The 21032-nt window shown below is 34.0% G+C and overlaps 1 protein-coding gene across 1 annotated transcript in view; it reads right to left on the bottom strand.

The window, feature by feature from the left end:
• The window catches only part of SASS6 (SAS-6 centriolar assembly protein), a 36763-nt gene that overhangs the window by 15215 nt on the left and 516 nt on the right, over window positions 1–21032 (bottom strand). Inside the window, exons 2-13 of the mRNA XM_004420783.3 lie at window positions 16321–16381; window positions 14330–14409; window positions 13818–13922; window positions 12688–12859; window positions 11935–12000; window positions 10949–11068; window positions 5280–5471; window positions 2743–2937; window positions 2545–2634; window positions 2287–2466; window positions 1807–1888; window positions 764–900 (exon numbers count right to left, since the gene is read on the bottom strand). Of these exons, the coding sequence (XP_004420840.2) occupies window positions 764–900; window positions 1807–1888; window positions 2287–2466; window positions 2545–2634; window positions 2743–2937; window positions 5280–5471; window positions 10949–11068; window positions 11935–12000; window positions 12688–12859; window positions 13818–13922; window positions 14330–14409; window positions 16321–16381 (1480 nt within the window). The remainder of the gene's footprint in view (window positions 1–763; window positions 901–1806; window positions 1889–2286; window positions 2467–2544; window positions 2635–2742; window positions 2938–5279; window positions 5472–10948; window positions 11069–11934; window positions 12001–12687; window positions 12860–13817; window positions 13923–14329; window positions 14410–16320; window positions 16382–21032) is intronic.

Genomic DNA, 21032 nt, shown 5'->3' with positions numbered 1-21032 from the left:
TCTGGCAACGTCCATACTTTTGTTTGTGTTCAGACACGATTATGGAGTGGTCTTGATCGATCACAGTCATAGAGTGGCCTTGACTGATGTTGATATTCTGTGAAACTGTTTATGTTCAACAGGAGAGTCTCAAGGCCTAGCTGTGAGTGCTAGGCCAGCTCCCAGCAACACCTAGGCCTAGCTGATAGTACCAAGCCAGCTCCTAGATGTAAGGAGCTGCTTTTCTTTTTCTCTCCTCTTATTTCTTGCAAGAAAAAAGCAAGAGACCTGGTTGTGAGAGCTAGACAGTTTATATCTCATAACCACTTTGTTCTAGAATCTAGAGCTGACAAGCTTGGTAAGGGCTTTTCTTTCTCTTTTTCTTCTTTTCTTTTTCTAATAGAATTCAGTTTAGGCTTCTTCTATCATAGCTCCAAACTTGAGTCAAACCCCATTCTCCCTTCTTGAGGCCTCATAAATACTTTGTGTGTGTTAAAGTTTTCCAGCACATTTGGCATTACTTTAGTTAATACTGAATGATTTCTATATCCATTAAAATTTTAGAAAGAAGTGTGCCCTTGAAATACAGCCTCTTTGTTAAGAGCAAGTATACCTCTAGGTCCCACTTTAAGTACAACTTAAACTCTACTTTAGTCCTAATAATTGTAGGACTCTGGTTGTATTAGCACCAGCACCTTAAGTCATGGAGACTTCCTAACAATCTAGGAATATTTTTGTTTCAGGAAATTTACTAACATCACTTCCATCTTAATTTAAATCTTACCACATTAGAGTTAGGAGAAATTCCATTTCTGATTGTGTTGCTACTAGAATGTAGAGGTGGAGTGGCAGAAGGTCCCAATACATCTTGCTTTCTCACTAGCTGATTTTCATTTAGTTCTTTATTTAACCATGTGATCACTTAAATAAAAGAACAAGAAACAAGGTAAAGAATTTTTTTTTTTCCCCTCCAAAGCCCCAGTAGATAGTTGTATGTCATAGTTGCACAGCCTTCTAGTTGCTGTATGTGGGACGCGGCCTCAGCACGGCCGGAGAAGCGGTGCGTCAGTGTGCACCCGGGAACCGAACCCAGGCCGCCAGCAGCGGAGCATGCGCACTTAACCGCTAAGCCACGGGGCCGGCCCCGGGAATTTTGACTATTTTTATTTTCCTAATAATTTTAAACACTTAAAAATTATATTGAGATATTTTTTAATTTTAAGGTTTTAAAAGTACCTAACGTCACAGGGGAACAATACAGGTTCACCTAAATTTTTATCATTAAAGATTATTATTTTAGCAACTGCCTCATAGGACTCCTTATTCTATCACGATCAGAAGCATATATTTCTGCTAGTCAAGGATCTCTTTGAAAGCTTTCATTTCTAGAATGATATCTTACAGTTCATTTAAAATTCACACTCTTACGTCTGATAACCAATACCAGAAACCGAGAAAATGTTAAAAGCTTAATCTTATATGTCAGTTTCAAATAATTCATATTATTGCTCCTAGGTAAACAGAGCAATTAGAAAAAGAAGTAGCGAAGAATTTAAACAGTAAATTATAGTCAATATTTTCAGCACTTTTAATTTTGGGTTGTTGACACGTGTGATACGGTTTTCTTTATAATGATGGTTAACTGTTTTACAGGGCAGATGATATAATTTACTATAGCAAAGACTTTAATACAGTATATTCAACGCAGAAATTATTTGTATATAGCAATATCTTGATTTACACCTAGACTTTTATGAATTCAAATAAAATTCTCAGGTTAAGAACATAACTACAAACTTCATTTACATAAAAAGGTAAAATACTTACACTTTTCATTATTTTTTAGAAGCTGTTTGCTTTCTTCAAGTTTTTGAACTGTAGCTTCTAACTGTTCTTGTAATTTGCATACCTGAAATATGACAATCTTCATAATAAGTATAATAAAGGCTAAAATAAAAACTGAAGAAATGTATTACTATTAAATAATTAAATCATTACTATTAATTATTATTCAAGAATAAAGGAATTAGCTCACCTATGTGATAAAATATTTATTTTATACATAGACACACACATATACATACGTATATGTGAACACTCAAAGTATTTGAGCCATCATAAGTAACTTTTCAAACTGAAATAGGTTATTAACTCTGTTGAATCTAGTCATGTTCTTTTGGGGAAAAAAAAAAAAAAGCCAAAGCCATTCTCTAATATAACAAAGGAGAAATTTTAAAAAATACATCTGAGGAAATTTGTTCTACTTTGCAAATAGTAACACACGCAAAAATCTAAAATACTAACTACCTCTTGCTCTTTAATTCGGAGAGACTGTCCAACATCTTGTAATTCCTTTTGCTCCTTTTGTAATTTTTCTTCCTTCTCAGCCAGGAGTTTCTCTTGCTGAACAGTTACTGTGTTCTTCAGTTTCAATTTACCCATTAAAGTTTTCAGATCACCTTGTAACTTCTTGATAATTTCATTTGCCTGTAAAAGAGCTTCATATGTATATCTCTACATAATCCAATGAAATATTAACATTCTATTAAATTTTTAAAAACAAACCTTAAGAAGTTCAGCTGATAATGATTTTATTGTAGCTTCAAGTTTTCCTAGTTGTACCTGATTTTTCTCACCATTTTCTTCTAAAGCCACCTGATATATATTTTAAAAAACATGACTATTAGGACATTTGTGTCTGTTTAGGAAAAACATCACTTGTACATGTGATCATCAATTTGTTTACAAAATTTTAAAATAAACCTTTTGTTCCTGGATTGTATCAAATGCTTCTTTTGTTCTTAGAACAAGCTGCTCCTTATCCTTGATTTCCTGTTCTAAAACAGCCACTTTTGTTTGTAGCTGATTAATATGCTTTTCTTTTTCATGGCATTCAGCATCTAGCGTCGAATTCTCTCTTCGCAAAGAGAGGACTTCTTGCTTAGCCCGCTGAAGCTCCTAGAGGAGGGGAAAAAAATGATGCACTATGAAAAAGGGAAGTTGGCTGGTCTGGTTATTTATAATTAAGATGTTTAAAACATAAAAAATATCTTTAATAATTTTAAAGTTCTAGTACTGATGTATTTTTAAAGGACATGAAAGTCTCTCTAAAGGTATATGTAACTTGTAGATTTGGAATATAATTATAAAATACAGTAATACCTAATTCAATCACAACAAGGGAAAATAAAATGCCGTGATTTATAAATAAATTACTATAATTTTAAAAACTAGTAACAAGAATTTTCTGATGTCTTGAAATTTACAGTTTTAAAAAATCACTTAGGTAATAAACACTCATTATAATAGAACTTCAAAATATACAAAATAGATAAAAAAAACCCTATCATTCTACCATCTAAGCAGTGGTTCTCAATCTAGTCTGCATACTGAAATCACCTGGGAAGCTTTAAAAACTACTGATGCCTGGTACCATCCCCAACAGATTCTGACTTAGTGAGTGTGAGATAGGGCCTGGGCACTTGGACAGTTAAGAGCTCTTGAACTGATTCTAAGAATAGACAAGGGTGAGAGCCATGATCTTGAGTTCACATTTTTCTCTGTTGCTTACATATATAGATTTTTTTTTTAAAAAAAGGGCTCATACTGTATAGTTTTATAATCTACCTTCTTCATATATTACAAATATCTTCCCATGTCAACAAATATGTTAACATTTCTGGATTTCCTTTTGGTTTGTTCTTTAAAACAAAAACAGCAAAAATAATAGTTCATTAAAAATAGATTTTTTAAAAATCTAGAATAAATCACTTCTCAATCATCTAATACCAACCCAAATGTTGCTGGTATACAAAAGTCCAGTATATAGTATTCCTAGGTAATTTTCATTTTTAACAAAAACCTAAACTTTGTAGTATTATACCATAGTGGTTTTAGAAGCACAAACTTTGCTATCAGACAGACTTGATTATATAAAAACCAACATAATGAAGCACTCTGTTTATACACTGGCCAGTTTCAAAGCTAAGACAGAAGAAATCGTACAGCATTATAATGAAGCATTCGGGCTATCCAATGTACTATGGAGACTGAAATGTTTTACTAACTGGCGTGAAAAGTGAAGAGGGTAGGGAGGATGAACTGAAAACATCTACTGTTGGGACAGAATGCTATGAAGATCTGAACATAAAATTGGTCAGGCTTAGAGTTGCTAAGCCTAACAGACTGGTGAAATGGAGTTAGAAGTCTTGTGAGTTAGAATAACACTAGTGACCTTTTCATTTAAATATGATAACACTTCACAAAATCTACATATGTTTCCTGATAATTCATATAACAATAATGTATAATAATGCTAGGAAGGATTCTATTTTCAGTGCCAAAGCATCATCAAATGTGCCACTATAGCAAGAATTTTTAAATTTCTCTGCTGCCTGAAGGAACAAGGTAGTACTAAAGACAGGCTAATAATAGAGGGTTCCAATCCTTGCTCCTCCACTTATTGGCTTTGTGACCTTGGGCAAGTCACTTAACCTCTCTGTGTCTTAGTTTCATCGTCTGTAAAATGGGGACAATAATAGTACCTACTTTAAAAGAACTGTTATAAGAATTAAACAAGTTAATATATGTAAAGCACTTAAAACAGTGCTTGTCACATAGCAAGTGTTCAGTAAGCATTAGCTATCATTATTACTATTATCATTATTATTACTAGACACTTAACTTCATATAGTTGTTAGATATCTTGAGTAGGCTGAGAAAGAACCAGCCCTGTGAACACTGAGTACCCTGAGCTACACGGTGCTGATATTAAAAGTACACTGAGAGATCTGAGGGCTGTGCCAATGAGCTGTTCCTCAAGACTCTAATTAAAAATATCCAAAGGCCAGCCCCAGTGGCCTAATGGTTAAGTTCGGCACGCTCTGCTCAGCAGCCCGGGTTCAGATCCTGGGCGCAGACCTATACCACTCATCTGTCAGTGGCCATGCTATGACAGTGGCTCACGTCTCACAGACAAAAAAAAAAAAAAGAGGAAGATTGGCAACAGATGTTAACTCAGAGCGAATCTTCTTCAGGAAAAAAAAAAATCCAAATTTACCTTAGTTCTGTTCTGAATTAGCCCCTTTTATCAGATGTTAGATTCTCAATTTTTTTTTTTGCATTGTCTGAACTGATTACCTTAACACCACAAGACACTCTTGCAGAACATCCAGAGGAACACCACCCACACAAGTAATAAAGTAACCAAATTAAAATCAAATTACCAAATTAAAATGGTTCTTTTAAACGGGGGGGGGGGAGGGGGGGCGGGGGACGGGGACGAACTCAACATTCACTACCTCTTCAACACCAGACAGTTTTGCTTTAAGTTCTCTGACAGTGGCGTCTCCTTTATATTTCCTTTCGGTTAGGTCCTTATTAGCTGCTTCTAACTCAGACAATCTGTTTTGTAACTGCTGGATGTTTCGCTGGTGGAGGATTTCTAAATCTTTTTTCTGTTGTTCATGCTGCTGTTGGTACTGAACCTGTGCCTATTACATAATAAACATACAGGACCAAAATTCAAAGAAAAACAGAAATACAAAGATGAGAAGATTTGAAGAAAAAAACAATCCTAATTAATCTTCTTTATAATTATTATATGTCTCTGTTTTAAAGGGGATCTATTTTCAATTATGGATTTCACGAAGGAGAAAGGAAGGTCAACAAAGGCAAATTTATTTACCACTATGGTCTTGTTCATAATTTCTGTTACTCCTAAACCCACATATGTTTAGAAGCAATGGTGTTTAAGTTAAGGGAAGAATGATATCTGACTAAGTAAAAAAAAAACCAAAGTGCAAAATAGTATATACAGCATGAACCTATTTGTGTAAAAAAAAAAAAAAAATGAGTGGGTACATAAGGAACTTTCAGTATTTGCTTTAAACACCATTATATTGTTTCCATTTTTTACAACTAATATATATGTTTTCTAATTAAAAAAACACCTAAACTTGTAAAATTGGCAAGGTATTGTTCACTAGTTCAGTCTTACATTTAGTAGTTACATTTTACCAACAAAAAAATTTGAACGAGGTTGTAACTGTGTAATCTCCGGTGACTGTTTGAATCATATCACAAACCTATCTTAATTTCTGTTGATGAACTCTACCAAATCCTAAACACCTTTCAAAAATAAAGTATATTCTCCTGATTATGAAAGTTATACATGCTCTTAAAGGCAAAGAAAGAAATCACAAATAACCGATAATTTCATCCATGGAGTCACTCTGAATATTTAGGAATATTCCTTTCCGGTCATTTACCTATTTAAATTGACATCACCCATCCATACACAATATACATATTTAAATTTAACAAATTAAGATGAAGCTATTTATATAATTTAATCACGCTTTTTATTCCTTTAGCATTTGCACCTTCTCACATCACTAAAAACTCTTTGTAAACACTTTAATTGCTGCACAACATTCCATCCCATAGCTATACCATAATTCATTTAACCCTTGCCCTACTATGGACAGAGTTTCCAATTTTTCACAACTATAAATAAAACTATGATTAATATTTTTGTACAGAGACATACATCCAAAATTCAGATTATTTCCTTACGATCAATTATAGGTCAAAGAATGTAAGCAAATATAAAGCTTGATTCAAGTTCCAAAACTGCATTCCAGAAAAGTTGTAACCATTCAAAGATGTCTACCAAAAGTTCAGGGGAGTATCTCTCTCATAAAATACTTCGAGAATTTTACATACTACTTTAGTAATTCCCTCATTTTTGGAAAACTGGAAGGGAGAAAAAGAGATAAAACAAGAAAGAATCTAAGTAAAACTGAAAATGCAACCTTGGATAAAAAGTTGAGGGAGCAATCAAGGAAAAAAAACGGAGCAAACTGGTAAAGACGCTAACTGTAATTGTCTAAGAGGGTAATCAAACACACTAAAGGCAACTGAGGCCAAAGGCAGTAAAAATAAAGAACTGGTTTTATCTCAGTGATCATGTAAATTATGGAGTTTTTGTTTAAAAAAAATGATAGTGTAAGGGATAGGATTACAACATTTACATTTTCTACTTTGTTCATTTCAGAGGATTCTGATGTGCACTCAAGTTTTAAAATCACTGCCCTATAGAATATCTATCAGCAGGAAGAGAAGAGTGGCCTGGTTTTAAAGTCTCAAAGGAGTGATTCACAACCCTATTAGAAAATGCAGTAAGGAATACAAAGAAATCCTTCAGTCACTTTGGAGTTAACAAATGCACTTATGATGAGACTTTTACAACCTAACTTGTTTGAAAATAGAGCCAAAAATAATTTAGTAAATAACAGAAATTAATGAAATAGGGGGGAAAACAGTGTAGAACTAACTATTGAAATAAAAAACTGATTCTTCAAAAACACTAAAAAACAGACAAACCATGGTCTCATTAAAAAAAAAATTAAGAACATATAAGGAATGATATGAAGATTTTAAAAATCATATGACAATATGTATGATATTGTACTAACACATTTAAACACACAGATGAAATACACATCAAGGAAATATAAATTAACAAAACTAACTCAAGAAAAAACAGAAAATCCAAACAGATCAATAATCATGGAGGAAACAGGAAAAGAACCTAAAGATAAATGCCTCAAAAAGGCACCAGACCCAAATGATAAAAAGCTAATTCTATCAGGCCTTCAAGGAACAGATAATTCCTTGTTATTTGACTGTTCCGCAGCATAGATAAAACTGGAAAATGTTCTCACTCATTTTATGATGCTAACATAAGTCTAATACCATAGTCTATGGCCTATAATTTTAATAAGTAGACTAAGAGTTCAGGAAAAGGCTAATCTCAGACCAATGTCACCTATGAATATAAACACAAATGTCCTAAATTAAATATTAGCAAATTGATCCAACAGTTTATTAAAAATCTCTTTGACTCAGTATTATTCTATAAATTTAGATGGTTCCACATTTGGAAATATATTATCATTTATTACATTATTAGATTAAGTGAAAAAAATGATATGATTTTTGGTTAGATTCCCAAAAATCACTTCATCTAACTTAGCACTCTTTGGATTAAAACCCTTAGGAAGCCAGGAAAAGAAGAAAACTTCCTCAAATGCAGAGCAAACATCATACCTCATGGTGAAATATTTTAGGCATTTACCAAAAAAGACTGGAACAAGCAAGGATTCCACTATTATTCAGCACTTTTACGTACAAGAGAAAAAAGAGGACATAAATCTTAGGAAGGGACAAATTACTATTTTTGGAAAACCTAAGAGAATCAACTCCAAAACTATTAGAATATGTAAATTAATATGCAAACATGTAAATATAATTTAGAATTAATGGGTATGATATTAACACAGCAGCAATAAACAATTAGAAAATTATCACAGTGGTGGGATATGGATGGTTCCATTTATAGAGCAAAAACCTATAAAATCTCTAGGCAAAAAAATTAAACAGAAATGTAAAATAAAAAAAGAAAGAAGAGAAGGAGAAAAGGAGGGAAATAAAGAGTAAACGATAAGCCTGTTTTAAACAAATAAGACTTGAAGAAATAAAGAGATAGTTCTCTCTACTGGATAAGAAAATTCCAAAGATATCAGTTCTTCCCAACAGTCCACAAACAAGCCCAAATACATAAAGGAATTTAGTACATACTAAAGGTTGCATTTTAAATCACTGGGAAATATGGTATTGGAACAACTCACTGACTCTATGTCAAAAAAATACCTACTTCATATCATACTCCACAAAAATATATTCCAAATAGATTAAAGAGTTAAATACTAGAAAATTATAAAAGTATTAGAAGAAAATATTGGAGAGTATCTTTCATAAGCTTGGGGTGAAACACGAAATGAAGCCTTAAACCATAAAGGCAGAGATGGACAGATTTAATGAAATTCAAATAAAAAGAACTATATTTGGCAAAAGATAACTAGTAAATGGCAAATGACAGGTTGGGAGAAAATGTTTATAATATACATAATAGATAAAGGTAAAATATCCTTCTTTATACCATTCAGAAATGAAAAGGCAAGCCACAGACAGAAAATATTCACAATGCATATATCTGACAAAGGACTCATGTCCTGAATATACAAAGAATTCCTACAAATCATTAAGAAAAATACTAAGAGCCTAATTTAAAAATGGGCTAAAGACTCGAACAGGCACTTCACAACAGAATATCTAAGTGATCAAGACGCATATGAAAAAGTATTCACTATCATGAGGTACTAATTAGACACCCACAGAATGGCAGTGTAAACTAGTATGTCCACTTAGGAAAAATGGCAGAAACCAAAGCTAAACATAAGCCTACACTAGAACGTAATCATTCCAATTCTAAATATATACCCAAGGAAAATAAGTGTATCTGTTCACAAAAGGACATGTACAAGAATGTTCATGGCAGTTTAATTAATAATAGCAAAATATCAGAAACAATCCAAATGTCCACCAACAGGAAAATAAATAAATTAGGTATATTCAAATAATAGAATAATACATAACAAGAAAAAGAAACACACAAGGGCCGGCCCCGTGGCTTAGTGGTTAAGTGAGCGCGCTCCACTGCTGGCGACCCGGGTTCGGATCCCGGGCTCGCACCGACGCGCTGCTTCTCTGGCCATGCTGAGGCCGCGTCCCACATACAGCAACTAGAAGGATGTGCAGCTATGACACACAACTATGTACTGGGGCTTTGGGGGGAAAAATAAACAAATAAAATCTTAAAAAAAAAGAAACACACAAGAACACAACCGAATCTCAGAGATATTACACTGAGTGAAGGAAGCCATACACAAATAAGTACATACTGTATGATTCCATTTATATGAAGTTCAAGACCAGGCAAAACTAATCAATGATGATAGAGGTTGGAATAGTGATTACCTCCTATGGGCATATAGATTGGGAAGGCATACAAGGGAACCTAGAGGGGTGGTACAATTTTCTGAATCTTGATTTGGGTGAAAGTTACATATAAAAATATCATCAAGCTATACTTTTAAAAGCAAACATCTAGTAAAGTGCATAAAAACAAAAATAAAATTTAATACTAAAGAAGCTGTAACAAAGGTAAAAAATAAATCCATGCTATAAAGCAGCAGAAAATGAGTCATACAGAAAAAAGTAAGCAAAAGATATTAAAAAGTAATCCACAAAAGAAATAAAAATGGCCAAAAGTCATATGAAAAGATACTTATCTTCAATAAAAATCTAAGAAAAATAAATTAAAACTAATCCTACTATAATGCCTATCAGGTGGCAAATATTAAGAAGGTCAATAATAACAAGAGTATGGGGAAATAAGTACTGTCATGTACTATTTTTGGGGTTCCATTTGGTACAAGCTTTTTGGGTGGCAAATTTGTAATACTAATTAATATTTTATAGTCATATATTGTAATCTCACTTCTAGGAACAAAAAATGTTCACTGCAGTATTATTTGCAATAACCAAATTTTTGAAGCATTTAAATGTATACCAGTTGGGTAAGTAGCTAAATAATTTATGTCATGGCCAGATAATGAATACTATGCAACCACTAAAAAGGAATATCTGAACTGATAAAGAATGATATCTATGATGTCGTTAGGTGAAAAAAAGTTATAACCAATACACACAGTAGGACCTCATTAGCATAAAACAAAACCAAATCCCACTATGCGTGTATGTATATATCAATAACTATATATAATGTACATATTTCTAAATTTATAAATATAAACAAATATTTGTAAATTTATAAATAAATATAAATATTTATTATTTACATATATAGAGAAAGTCTGGAAAAACACACATCAAAAGGTTTACAGATTATCTCTGGGTATTAAGACTTTGAAGGAGAGACTTAATTTTTATATACTTCTGTAATGTTTGAAAACTTTAAAACAAGCATATATTACTTTTCTAATTAATAAAATGACTAACAGCAATAACAAAATATTTTTCCAGTTTCCTTTAATGTTCATACCTGCAAGGCTTTTTCCTTCTCATTTGTCAGTTCCTGAGAATGCTTATTTGACAATGCTGCTGTGTGTGATGCCCATTCATTCCGTAACTTATCTAATTCTTGGATTTTTTCTGATAATGTCTGTATTAGAATTCAATACAAAATATTAAGACATTTTCCTGAACAAGTTATTAGATTAGAACATGGCAATAATTACAAGAATATTAAAGAAAATGGAATCACAGCTTTTCAAGACATACTCAAAGCCTTTTCCAACACAGACTTTTTGAATTTGAGGAAATCAAGACTAGAATAAAAGCAATTTTAGAGCTAAAATGGTCCATAGGTCAAGCTTAACTATCTTTAACCTTCTAGTCAAATCTGGCTCTGCCCACCCAATCCTCTCCTCAGACATTAAGAAGTAAAGCAACCCCGGGCAGAGCAAGTTAGTCATAAGTAGTTCACTTACACACATAAAACCTAGTATCACAGGTTCCCAAGATGGGCCATGTTGTGCAGGACAATTTTCTGCCTGAAGCCATGTAGTGTGTCAGATACTTTCCTCCTCAATTTCAAGGACTAGGGGTAAAAAGGTAGTAGCTAAGACTGAAATGATGATAAGCCTAGCAGAGGAATTAATTCTAAACCTAACAGAAAGAAGAAAGGGAAAAGTTTAGAAGACAGGAACTGAAAAGCCATTTTAGACAGGAGGAATGAGGTGAATAAAAGAGGAGCAGAGAGCTAACATGTGACAGACATTATATACTATCTTAATGAAGTCTTGAAAGGAATGTGTTTTATTGGATAACAAATGTTTGGACGGAATAAAATATCAAAGACAGAAAGCAGCAGATAATTAACTGGTAGGAAAAGTGTGGCAAAAAGGAGAGGGAATTCAATGGCAGCATGCTTTGAAAAACAATACACAAAAGCCTGGATTTGATTCAAGAAGCAATTCAGAGCCAATGTTTGGATGAGTTATAAAGACAAAATGAAATTTGAATTACCTTTTGTGTGAAATTCAGTTGCCTAGTAACATCCTCTAGTGATTGTGTCAATGATAGTTTTTCTTCCTATTTATAAAAATAATAAAATTACATAGTTCACAATTTAATCAACTGTAGCTGTTACTACTCAAAATGTAGCAAAGTACAGCATCAGAATCACCCAAGGAGTTTGTTAAAAATGCAGAATCTCAGGCTCCACCTCAGACCGTCTGAGTCAGAATCTGCATGAACAAGATCCCCAGAACATTTGAGTACCATTAAATTTTGAGATGCACTGATCTATAGCATTTAACTAAAGAGAATTTCTGAAAACTCTTAAGGGGCATCCCAATGTTGTTTATTTGTGCTACACACCTTATACAGTTATAGAGCACTTTGTAATTTTCAAGACACTTTCATATATTTTATCCCATTTAAGATAGGCTAGATACAGTAGATATTTCCATATATATCTACCAGTTGATGAAACCATGACACCACGAGTTTAAGTGACCTGCACAAGGTCACAGAAAATTAGCAAAAACCCTGGGACCTAAGTTTTCTCAATTCCCGGTCCAGTTCTATCCTCATTGTACCCTGACTCAATGAAAAACAATAAAACAAAATAAATTCATTACATGCTATAAAAATCTGCTGAACATCTTTAAAAAATTTTATTCAGAAAACAAAAACTAATGGCAATATAGCTCTTCAGTGATTTATCAGAGATCTTTAGTACTTATTTTAGAAGAATAACTTAAATTTAAATCTTACCTTGCTACATTTCAAACAGCCTGCTAGAAACTTCTTTATCTCCACATCATTTCCAGGTAAAAGTTTTAGTGAGAGGTGTGTAAGATGTTTAAAAGGATTTGTCTCTACCACATTTAAAAACGCAGGTGAGTTATCCAAAACAGCTGCTGGAGAAACTAACTGTAGCAAAAACCTTTGAAAAGAAAGTGTCACATTACACCACACTTACAAGATAGTGATTCTCTCTCCCACTGAATCATGAGCTCCACTGAATCACAAGTTCATGATTCATTCAACAGATCAACAATAGAAGGATGAGGGAAGGGGGCATACTAGAATCATAGGAGCCAATATGAAAGGACTCCCAATGTAAAACTGGATATATTGATGTAAATAGTAAAATGAATAAATTGGGCAAGAAAAAGGATTGATTGAAACATGGTGAATATATAAATGCCCATGAGTGCAGAATAAGAGACAGACAAGGAGAGAAGGCAAAAAACTAAAAACAAAAACAAGGGAAAAACTCATTGAAACCACAAAAGTAACTACAGAAACAACTCCTTACTCTGAAAATAGACAACTCAGAAGTAAAAATTAAGCATTTATCCTTTCCTATATGAATTATCAGATAATCAAATAGCCCTAAGTGATGAGGAAAAGTTCTTCTTTATAGAAGAATTACACCTAATAAATACAGAATGAGAGAATTAGAAAAGCATAATTTTGTAGTTCTTAATGAAATAATCGATTCAAACAACAATCATCAATTGATTGAAACCAATAGATAAAAGGTTGGTGAACTTTACAATAAAAGGATCAGGCGTTAGCGCTACATGAAATACGAATATACACACAAAAAATCTTATTCTTCCCTTTTTCCAAGTTCACTATAAAAACATTTACTCGATGCTGTTAAATATTTCAGATAATTTTAACGGCTTCGCCAAGACATGAAAATTAAGGGATAAGTATTTCTGATTTTAATCACGATTCCTTAAAATTTGAGATTTAATGGAGTCCTAATCTCAGTTTTTAAAATACACAGGAGTACTTACAATACAAAGAAAATACTTTGTCATCAACTTGTCTTACAAAGAGGAATTTCTCTTGAGAGGAGTTTAATGATGTAGTGCTCTCATGAGACTTACCTTGGAATTTCTTTGGCATGTTCTTGAGTACACTGCTGAAGGAGATCTATAAATTTTTGTGGGAAAGCTAAGAAGTCTACCAGAAGACCTTGCTGGAATTTTAAACTATACAGAAGACAGGAAAAGAGATATTTTAAAAATTTAATTATCATCTTTAATTATAATTCTCAACCTGAAAGACTCTTTTTTTATTTACTGAACACCCTTTATAATCAAGAACTAAGCTAGGGAACTTTGATTTTTATAGAATTATTCAATGGGAGGGAAAAGGTCAATAAATTTAGCTAAAGCTCCAAGTTTCTGAGCTACTTTAAGCAGAACTCTGATAATCTATGAAATATTTATTTTCAAAAACATCATGAACAGAGTATAAATAGTCTAGTGTTCCCAAAATACATAAATGTTCCTAATAGCTTTGTGTTTCAAAGAGAATAGTACCAACACATTCATAAAACTTAAAAACTTACTTATTCCTAGATTAAACATAAGACCAGAAAAATAAATTTAGTTACCTCTGAAAATCCTCCTCAGATATAACGAGGTTATACAGGAAAAATGGATCACTTTCATCAGTCAGACGGATAACTAAATCCTATAAGGAAAATTGTTATTTTTTAATATTTTCAGTAATCTACGCTTTTAGACTAATTTCATCCTTGTTGGAAGTGAAATTATCTAATTATATCAATGTATCACCATTATACTTCAGATAGGTTTGTTTTCTGCTGCTGCTGGGTTTTCACTAGTCTTTAAATACTTAACTATCTTAAACAGGGGTAGATATTCTGCTCCTTGAGAGCCACATAGGGGTCTATAAAAGTCATTTAAACGCTAGGAGTTGAAAGTTTACGAACATCATCCTATCAGAGGCTTAGGAAAACTCAGACCCAGCCCTTGCTGCACTATGATACCATGACAAAAATATTCTTTAACACTGACTATATCATATTCAATTATATTTTCAGTTTCCCTCAAGTTAATTGTGTCATATTTCAAAAGCAGCAAATACATCAGCAGAAATGACAATAATCCACCCTAGAAAAGAAAGGAGCATTTGTCTCTCAGGCAGAGGACAGGGGTATCAGGTGACATGTGGCCAGGGCTTCTTCCTAAGGGCCTATTCTCTCCCACTCCAGGTGGTCGCTGACGTGGAACCCCATCTGTTTTCAGTTTCAAATGAAGTGAAGACCTTTCATAAAGACCACTTTCCAGGTAGTTAAATTTACAGCATAACAGATCATCATAGCAGTTAAAGCTGACAGAAAAGTACAGAGAAATCAGGTACTTCAGAGAACACTGGTGTTACAGAAAACAGGCATTAGCAACAAGATGATGGAAGATTAATAAAGAAATAAGCATGCAGGTCAAGAATAAACTTCCCATTTGAAATAAAATCTACTCGTGGCTACTGAGGAACTGCTAGGGTCCTAGAAAAATCTAAACCACTTATGAGTAGAGCTAGAAAATGAAGAGGTATAGCAGGCGTAAGGAATAACATGTAAGAAGTAAAACATATAATCTCTACCCTGGAAAGCTGGCAATCTAGGTATCAGCCCTGATTCAGAATGCCCTGTTCTTAGAGCTGCTTCTATTTAAGTACTTCTTGAAATCTACCCCAAGATGCTATAAGAAACTGAAGCTGCTACTACTACTACTACTAGATCCTTGAATATGTTTAGGGAAAGCTACGACATAGAGAAAACAAGATGCTGTATTTCTTAGCCCTCTATTCTATATCCCCATCTCTGTTAGGACTCACACTTTTGAAGATCATATAGCACTGATGCTCTAAATGCCTCTGTTTAAAAGGCAAAGTAAAAGATTCAAGAATATCTCCCTGCAGTGCTTCAATTCATTCCATTCTCACATTTATACCATGAAAAGTCAATTATATAGAGTAGCAATATATATTTTCGCAACTTTCAAGTGCACTGGGCAAACCTAAGGAGACTGTTCTCCCAACCCTCAATTCTCCCCATATGCTTTAGAAACATATGGTATAATAATCTTTCAGTTGTTGTCTTAGTAGATTCTACCACCCCAGATTTGCACATTAGAAAATGGCCCAAAATTAAAAAGCAAGATGGGTGTAACAAAAGATCTCACACTCTTAGGGCCAGCCCCATGGCTTAGTGGTTAAGTGCGTGCGCTCCGCTGCTGGCAGCCCGGGTTCGCATCCCGGGTGTGCACCGATGCACCGCTTCTCCGGCCATGCTGAGGTGGCGGCCCACATACAGCAAGTAGAAGGACGTACAACTATGACATGCAACTACCTAGTGGGGCCCTCGGGGGGGGAAAAAAAAAAAAAAAAAAGAGGAGGATTGGCAATAGATGTTAGCTCAGAGCCGGTCTTCCTCAGCAAAAAGAGGAGGATTGGCATGGATGTTAGCTCAGGGCTGATCTTCCTCACAAAAAAAAGAAAAAGATCTCACATTCTTTAAGAACAAATAGAATTATCTACAATGTACAGAAATCATATTTCAAAAAAGAAATAAATACCAACCTTTCTGTGAACTGGATTGGAAACTGATTGTAGTTCAACGCTCACTCTAACACTTACTCTCCTGTATAAAAAGATACATCCAACTATCAATAACATTCACATGAAATGAGTTATCATTGTCATTTGTATTAGCTCAAGTTTTGGGTCTTAGGCTACAAGATCTTCCACAGGTGTTCCCTAACTTATAAACATGTTTAGAAAGCACACTGTATTTGAAGTTTAAGTTCTTGTTCTTCCACTAATAAGTAATCAAGTTTTTAAACTGAGGCTAAATTTTTCTCTCCTGTAAAATGGGGTTGTTGAGAGGATTAAATGAGATAAAAGATGTGGAAGGCCTAGTACTGGCCTGATTATAAAATAGCACCTATTGAAAGACAAACTATCAATTTAATAACGTTTCACATTTTAAAAATCACCAATTCAAATGAGCAAACTGATTTATGAGAAATTTCCTTTGAAAAACTTAAAATGTGAAGTAATATTAGACTACTTGGAATGTTTAGAATCAACACATTCCCTTCCCTTATGCATACACAAAATGTTTTTTTCAGATCCATAAACTACACCTGCTAAACATATGCTATATGCAATATATCCACAGAAGTACTGTCAACAAGATTATTATCATCTATCTAATCCTAGAGCAACTCTAAACCCTAAAAGGAAGAAACCATAACTTTCCATATTCTATACTGCATCTTAGATAATCCAGTATCGGAGAGAGGAATATAAATAAAGGCGCTCATAAACATTAATCAAATTGAGCAAAAATGTTTAAATAATTCAGGAAATAAAGGGAAAAACTGGTGAAAAAACATCTCTGCACAAGTGGTTCTCAAACTATTCTACCAGAATTAAAGAACAATGGTGTTTCCCTGATGTACGGAGAAAGAAACTAACAAATAGAATTTGTTCAATTTTAAGTTATTCTTGTAAAGATGTGTTTTAAATCTTTCCCACATTCTACTACTTATCTACTGCAGAAGTAAAAAGTATAGACATAGCAACTGAGTGCTGATGGAAAAACTTGGTGATAGTCGACAAAGGCTAGATTCAACTGTTTGGAGTTTTTTTATGCTCTGACCTGCAATTTTATATTGGCTTAAAACATGTCATTTTAGTTAAATTTCTTATTGAACATACGACTGGATGCTAAATCTTAGTTCATATGATGAGGTTACCCTAACTTGTATCGGTTATCTGAAAAGGAACAAGCAGCACTGGTGAACATTGCAAAGATAAGAAGAATTATCTTTAAAACAAGAGAACGTTTTGTTTCTATTTTTCTAATATCTAGAGCAATATATGTGAAACAGATTACATTCCTACTCCAAGTCCACTTAAATTAAGCATTCTTAGGGGGAAACTTTCAATTTCCTAATCTGGACTGAGTCAGGTTTTTGAGGGCCTTTTCAGCTCTACAATGTCATTATGTTTGGTTTTCATCTTTTTAAGTTTTTTCTAGTACATACTGCCATGGTGGCATGACACTGCAGTTGATAACTAATTTTTTATGGTGATTTACACTTTTAAAAGTCCTGTCATACTTGACAAATTTGTAAAAAAAAATAAATTCAAGAAGCATCCATTTAATAAAGTGTTCTTTACATAATACTGGAATGGTTATATTAATATGATAATTTTATAATCATATTAATGATGTTGTTGCATTATTCCAAATGCCTATACGCACTGATGCTAGGAGAAAAAAGGAGGAAGAAAGGCCCATAGATCAAACCTATTCCCCATGTTTACTTCAAACACTCCCCCCCAAAATATCTTGTAGAAAAATCTGAGCTTTCAGAGGATATACTATCTGAAACCACAAATCTTATTTTCTGCATTGTAATGGCTAACATCATAGGAACAATATAAAATAAATCAATAAAAACTCAATTAAAAATGTAATTTCTCAAAATAAATGTCACACTCTGAACAATGTATAAACCTGCGTAACATCCTTTCTATCAGTTAGATTTGGCATTAGCAGAACTGGATTCTAACCCACCTCTGCCACCTAGTAGCTATAACCTTAAACTCTCAATTCAAACAAGTAAAAGCTACTCTAAGCCAGGTACTGTGATGGATGCTAAGGATACAAACAGAAATAAACATGGTCTATGCCCTCAAACTGAGATTAGATTAAATGACTTTACCTCAGATTTGCTTCTGATTGTATTTTAGGGCTTCAAGAGAGGGGAGGGAAGGGTTATTAACACTTACTAAGTACCTACACTAACTGAGTACCTGATAGGCACTTTATGAATATCGTCCTATTTAACAACAACAATATCCTTAAGTAAATATTATCTCTCTCCTACAAAGGAAGAATCTGAGACACACAGAGTTACAAACTTGGTTAGGGTCACATTGCAGAGCCCAAATTGGAACTCAGATTTTTCACTTACAGCATGCTATTTAATAAACGAATAATGGCAATTAATTTCAACTTAGGCAACTTTGAAAAAGTCCTTATAGTGAAGGGATTTAAGACAGACTTTGAAGGTTATGAAAGAAAAAGCATTTGCGAGGGAAGAGCAGGAGTTTTAAAGGTATTGTATTGAGAGAGTATCAGGTATATTCAGAGGATAACAAATAGTCTTGTGTGACTAGTATATCGGGCAGAAGAGGGAGCTGAGGAAACAAAAATGAAAAAGCAAGTTGGTGTTAACCATGGACTTCAAAATTTTGCATCACTTTCCTCCAGAGTTCTCTGAGCACTACCACTGTTTTCAACTGAATTTCTTTCTTTTCGATGACTTGAGCACATTTATATTACTTCATGCATTAATCACACTTTAATAGCTGATGTTTAGTTAATGCTTATTATGCTTCAGGTCCTGTGCTAAGCACATTATATATATTAACTCATTTCATGCTCATAACAATCCCATGAGGCAAGCACCTTTATTATCATCAATTTAAAGATGAGGCACAGAGAAGGTAAGTAAAAAACATTGCACAAAATCAAACAGTCAATAAGTGGCAGCACTGGGATTTAAACCCAGACAATCTAGCTCCAGAGCCTGAACTCTTACCGGGTGCTATGCTGCCCCTCCAAGGAAAGTCTTTTCGTTTTCCTATTAAAAGTGTGAGTTTCTTGAGGGCCAGAATGAAAATTTTTTTGGCAGGGGGTAGCGAGGAGGGAAGGAGCTTTATATTCTCAGCACCTAGGACAGTTCCCGGTACACAGTGGGCATTCATAAATACTTGTTGAGCTGAGCTGGCCTTGAATACTTAACTAAAGAGTCTGGATTGTTTTTCCTACAGGTCAGGGGTCAGCAAACTTTTTCTGTAAAGGGCCAAAGAGTAAATATTTTAGGCTTTGCAGGCCATAAGGTCTCTGTCACAATTACTCATCCCTGCCCTTGCAGCACAAAAGCAGCCATAGACGATTCTCAAACAAATAAGAATGGCTGTGTACCGATAAAAATTTACAAAAACAGGCAGTAGGCCTTCAGGCCTATGGGCTCTAGTTTGCTGACCACTGCTACAGGTTCTAGGAATATATGAAAGGTTTCTAAACAGAAGGAGTGAAAAGGTTGAATTGTGTTTTAAGCAGATAACTGTAGTGACAATGTAATGAGATGGAGAAGAGCTAGGAGTTTCAATATTGGAATGAGAAATTATGCTCCCCCTTTCTCTTATCCTTCTATAATCATTCTAGAACAGTGCTGTCCAATAGAGATACAATGGAGGCCACAAGTATGAGCCATGTATATAACTTTAAATTTTCCAGAAGCCACATTAAAAAAATTAAAATATGTAAATTAATTTTAATAATATTTTATTTAACCCAATATATTGTCATCTTGACATATAACCAATATAAAAATTATTGAGATACTTTTACGTTCCTTTTTTTTTCACGGTAAGTCTTCAAAATCCAATGTGCATGTTACTCTTATGGCACATCAATTCGGATTAGCTCCATTTCAAAAGTCCAGTAACCATATGTGGCTCCCATATTGGGCAGCATAAAAGAATGACCAACTGAAATAACCCACAGATCTCCATATGCAGCTGCCCCTTTTGGTACTCTCTCCTTGCCTGGCTTGCCAATTGCTTTTGGACCCAATTCTGAACTATATACTAGTTTCATATTACTGGCAACTCAGTAAATCAATGTCTTCATTTTTTATATGTCACTTTGCACACCGTTTGGCTTGCACATACATTTTCACGCTTGATCCTCATAACAATCACGTGGGTAGGCATGTTATATCAGTTTCACAAATGAGGAAACTTAAGGGTCAGATAAGTTGAGACAGCTAATGAGTGGGGAAACTAAGACAAAATGGAAATCGCCTGACATCCAGTCAAATCTATTTAAGCCCCAATAGCACCACCTCCTTGGTCAAAGCTGTAATTTTGCATTTATCTGTGAGACTGGCCTTTATTTCCTCCCCAGTGGACTGTAAACTCCACGAAAACAAGAACTGTTTTTCCTGACCACTGTATCCCCAGTGCCCAGCAAAGTGTTCTGCAAGCAAGCAATATTTGTTGACTAAATAAATGAATGAATAAAAATTCTGGTTTTCCCCTATTGTTTTTGGTCGACTAAACGTAATTTATTTTTAGTAACTAATGAGAAGAGGCAATACACCATAAAACTCAATTTTTTTAAGCTTCATATAATTCAAAGGAGAGCGAAAGGAAGGCTGGGAGCCAAGACCTGAGTTCTAGAGCCGGCCCCGCAGTGAACTCACTGT

This window comes from Ceratotherium simum, chromosome 2 (assembly GCF_057802395.1).
Source record: "Ceratotherium simum simum isolate JZ-2026a chromosome 2, ASM5780239v1, whole genome shotgun sequence".
Lineage (NCBI taxonomy): Eukaryota > Metazoa > Chordata > Mammalia > Perissodactyla > Rhinocerotidae > Ceratotherium > Ceratotherium simum.
The sequence above is the reverse complement of the archived record's forward strand: the minus strand, read 5'-3'. Positions and strand labels throughout refer to the sequence as shown.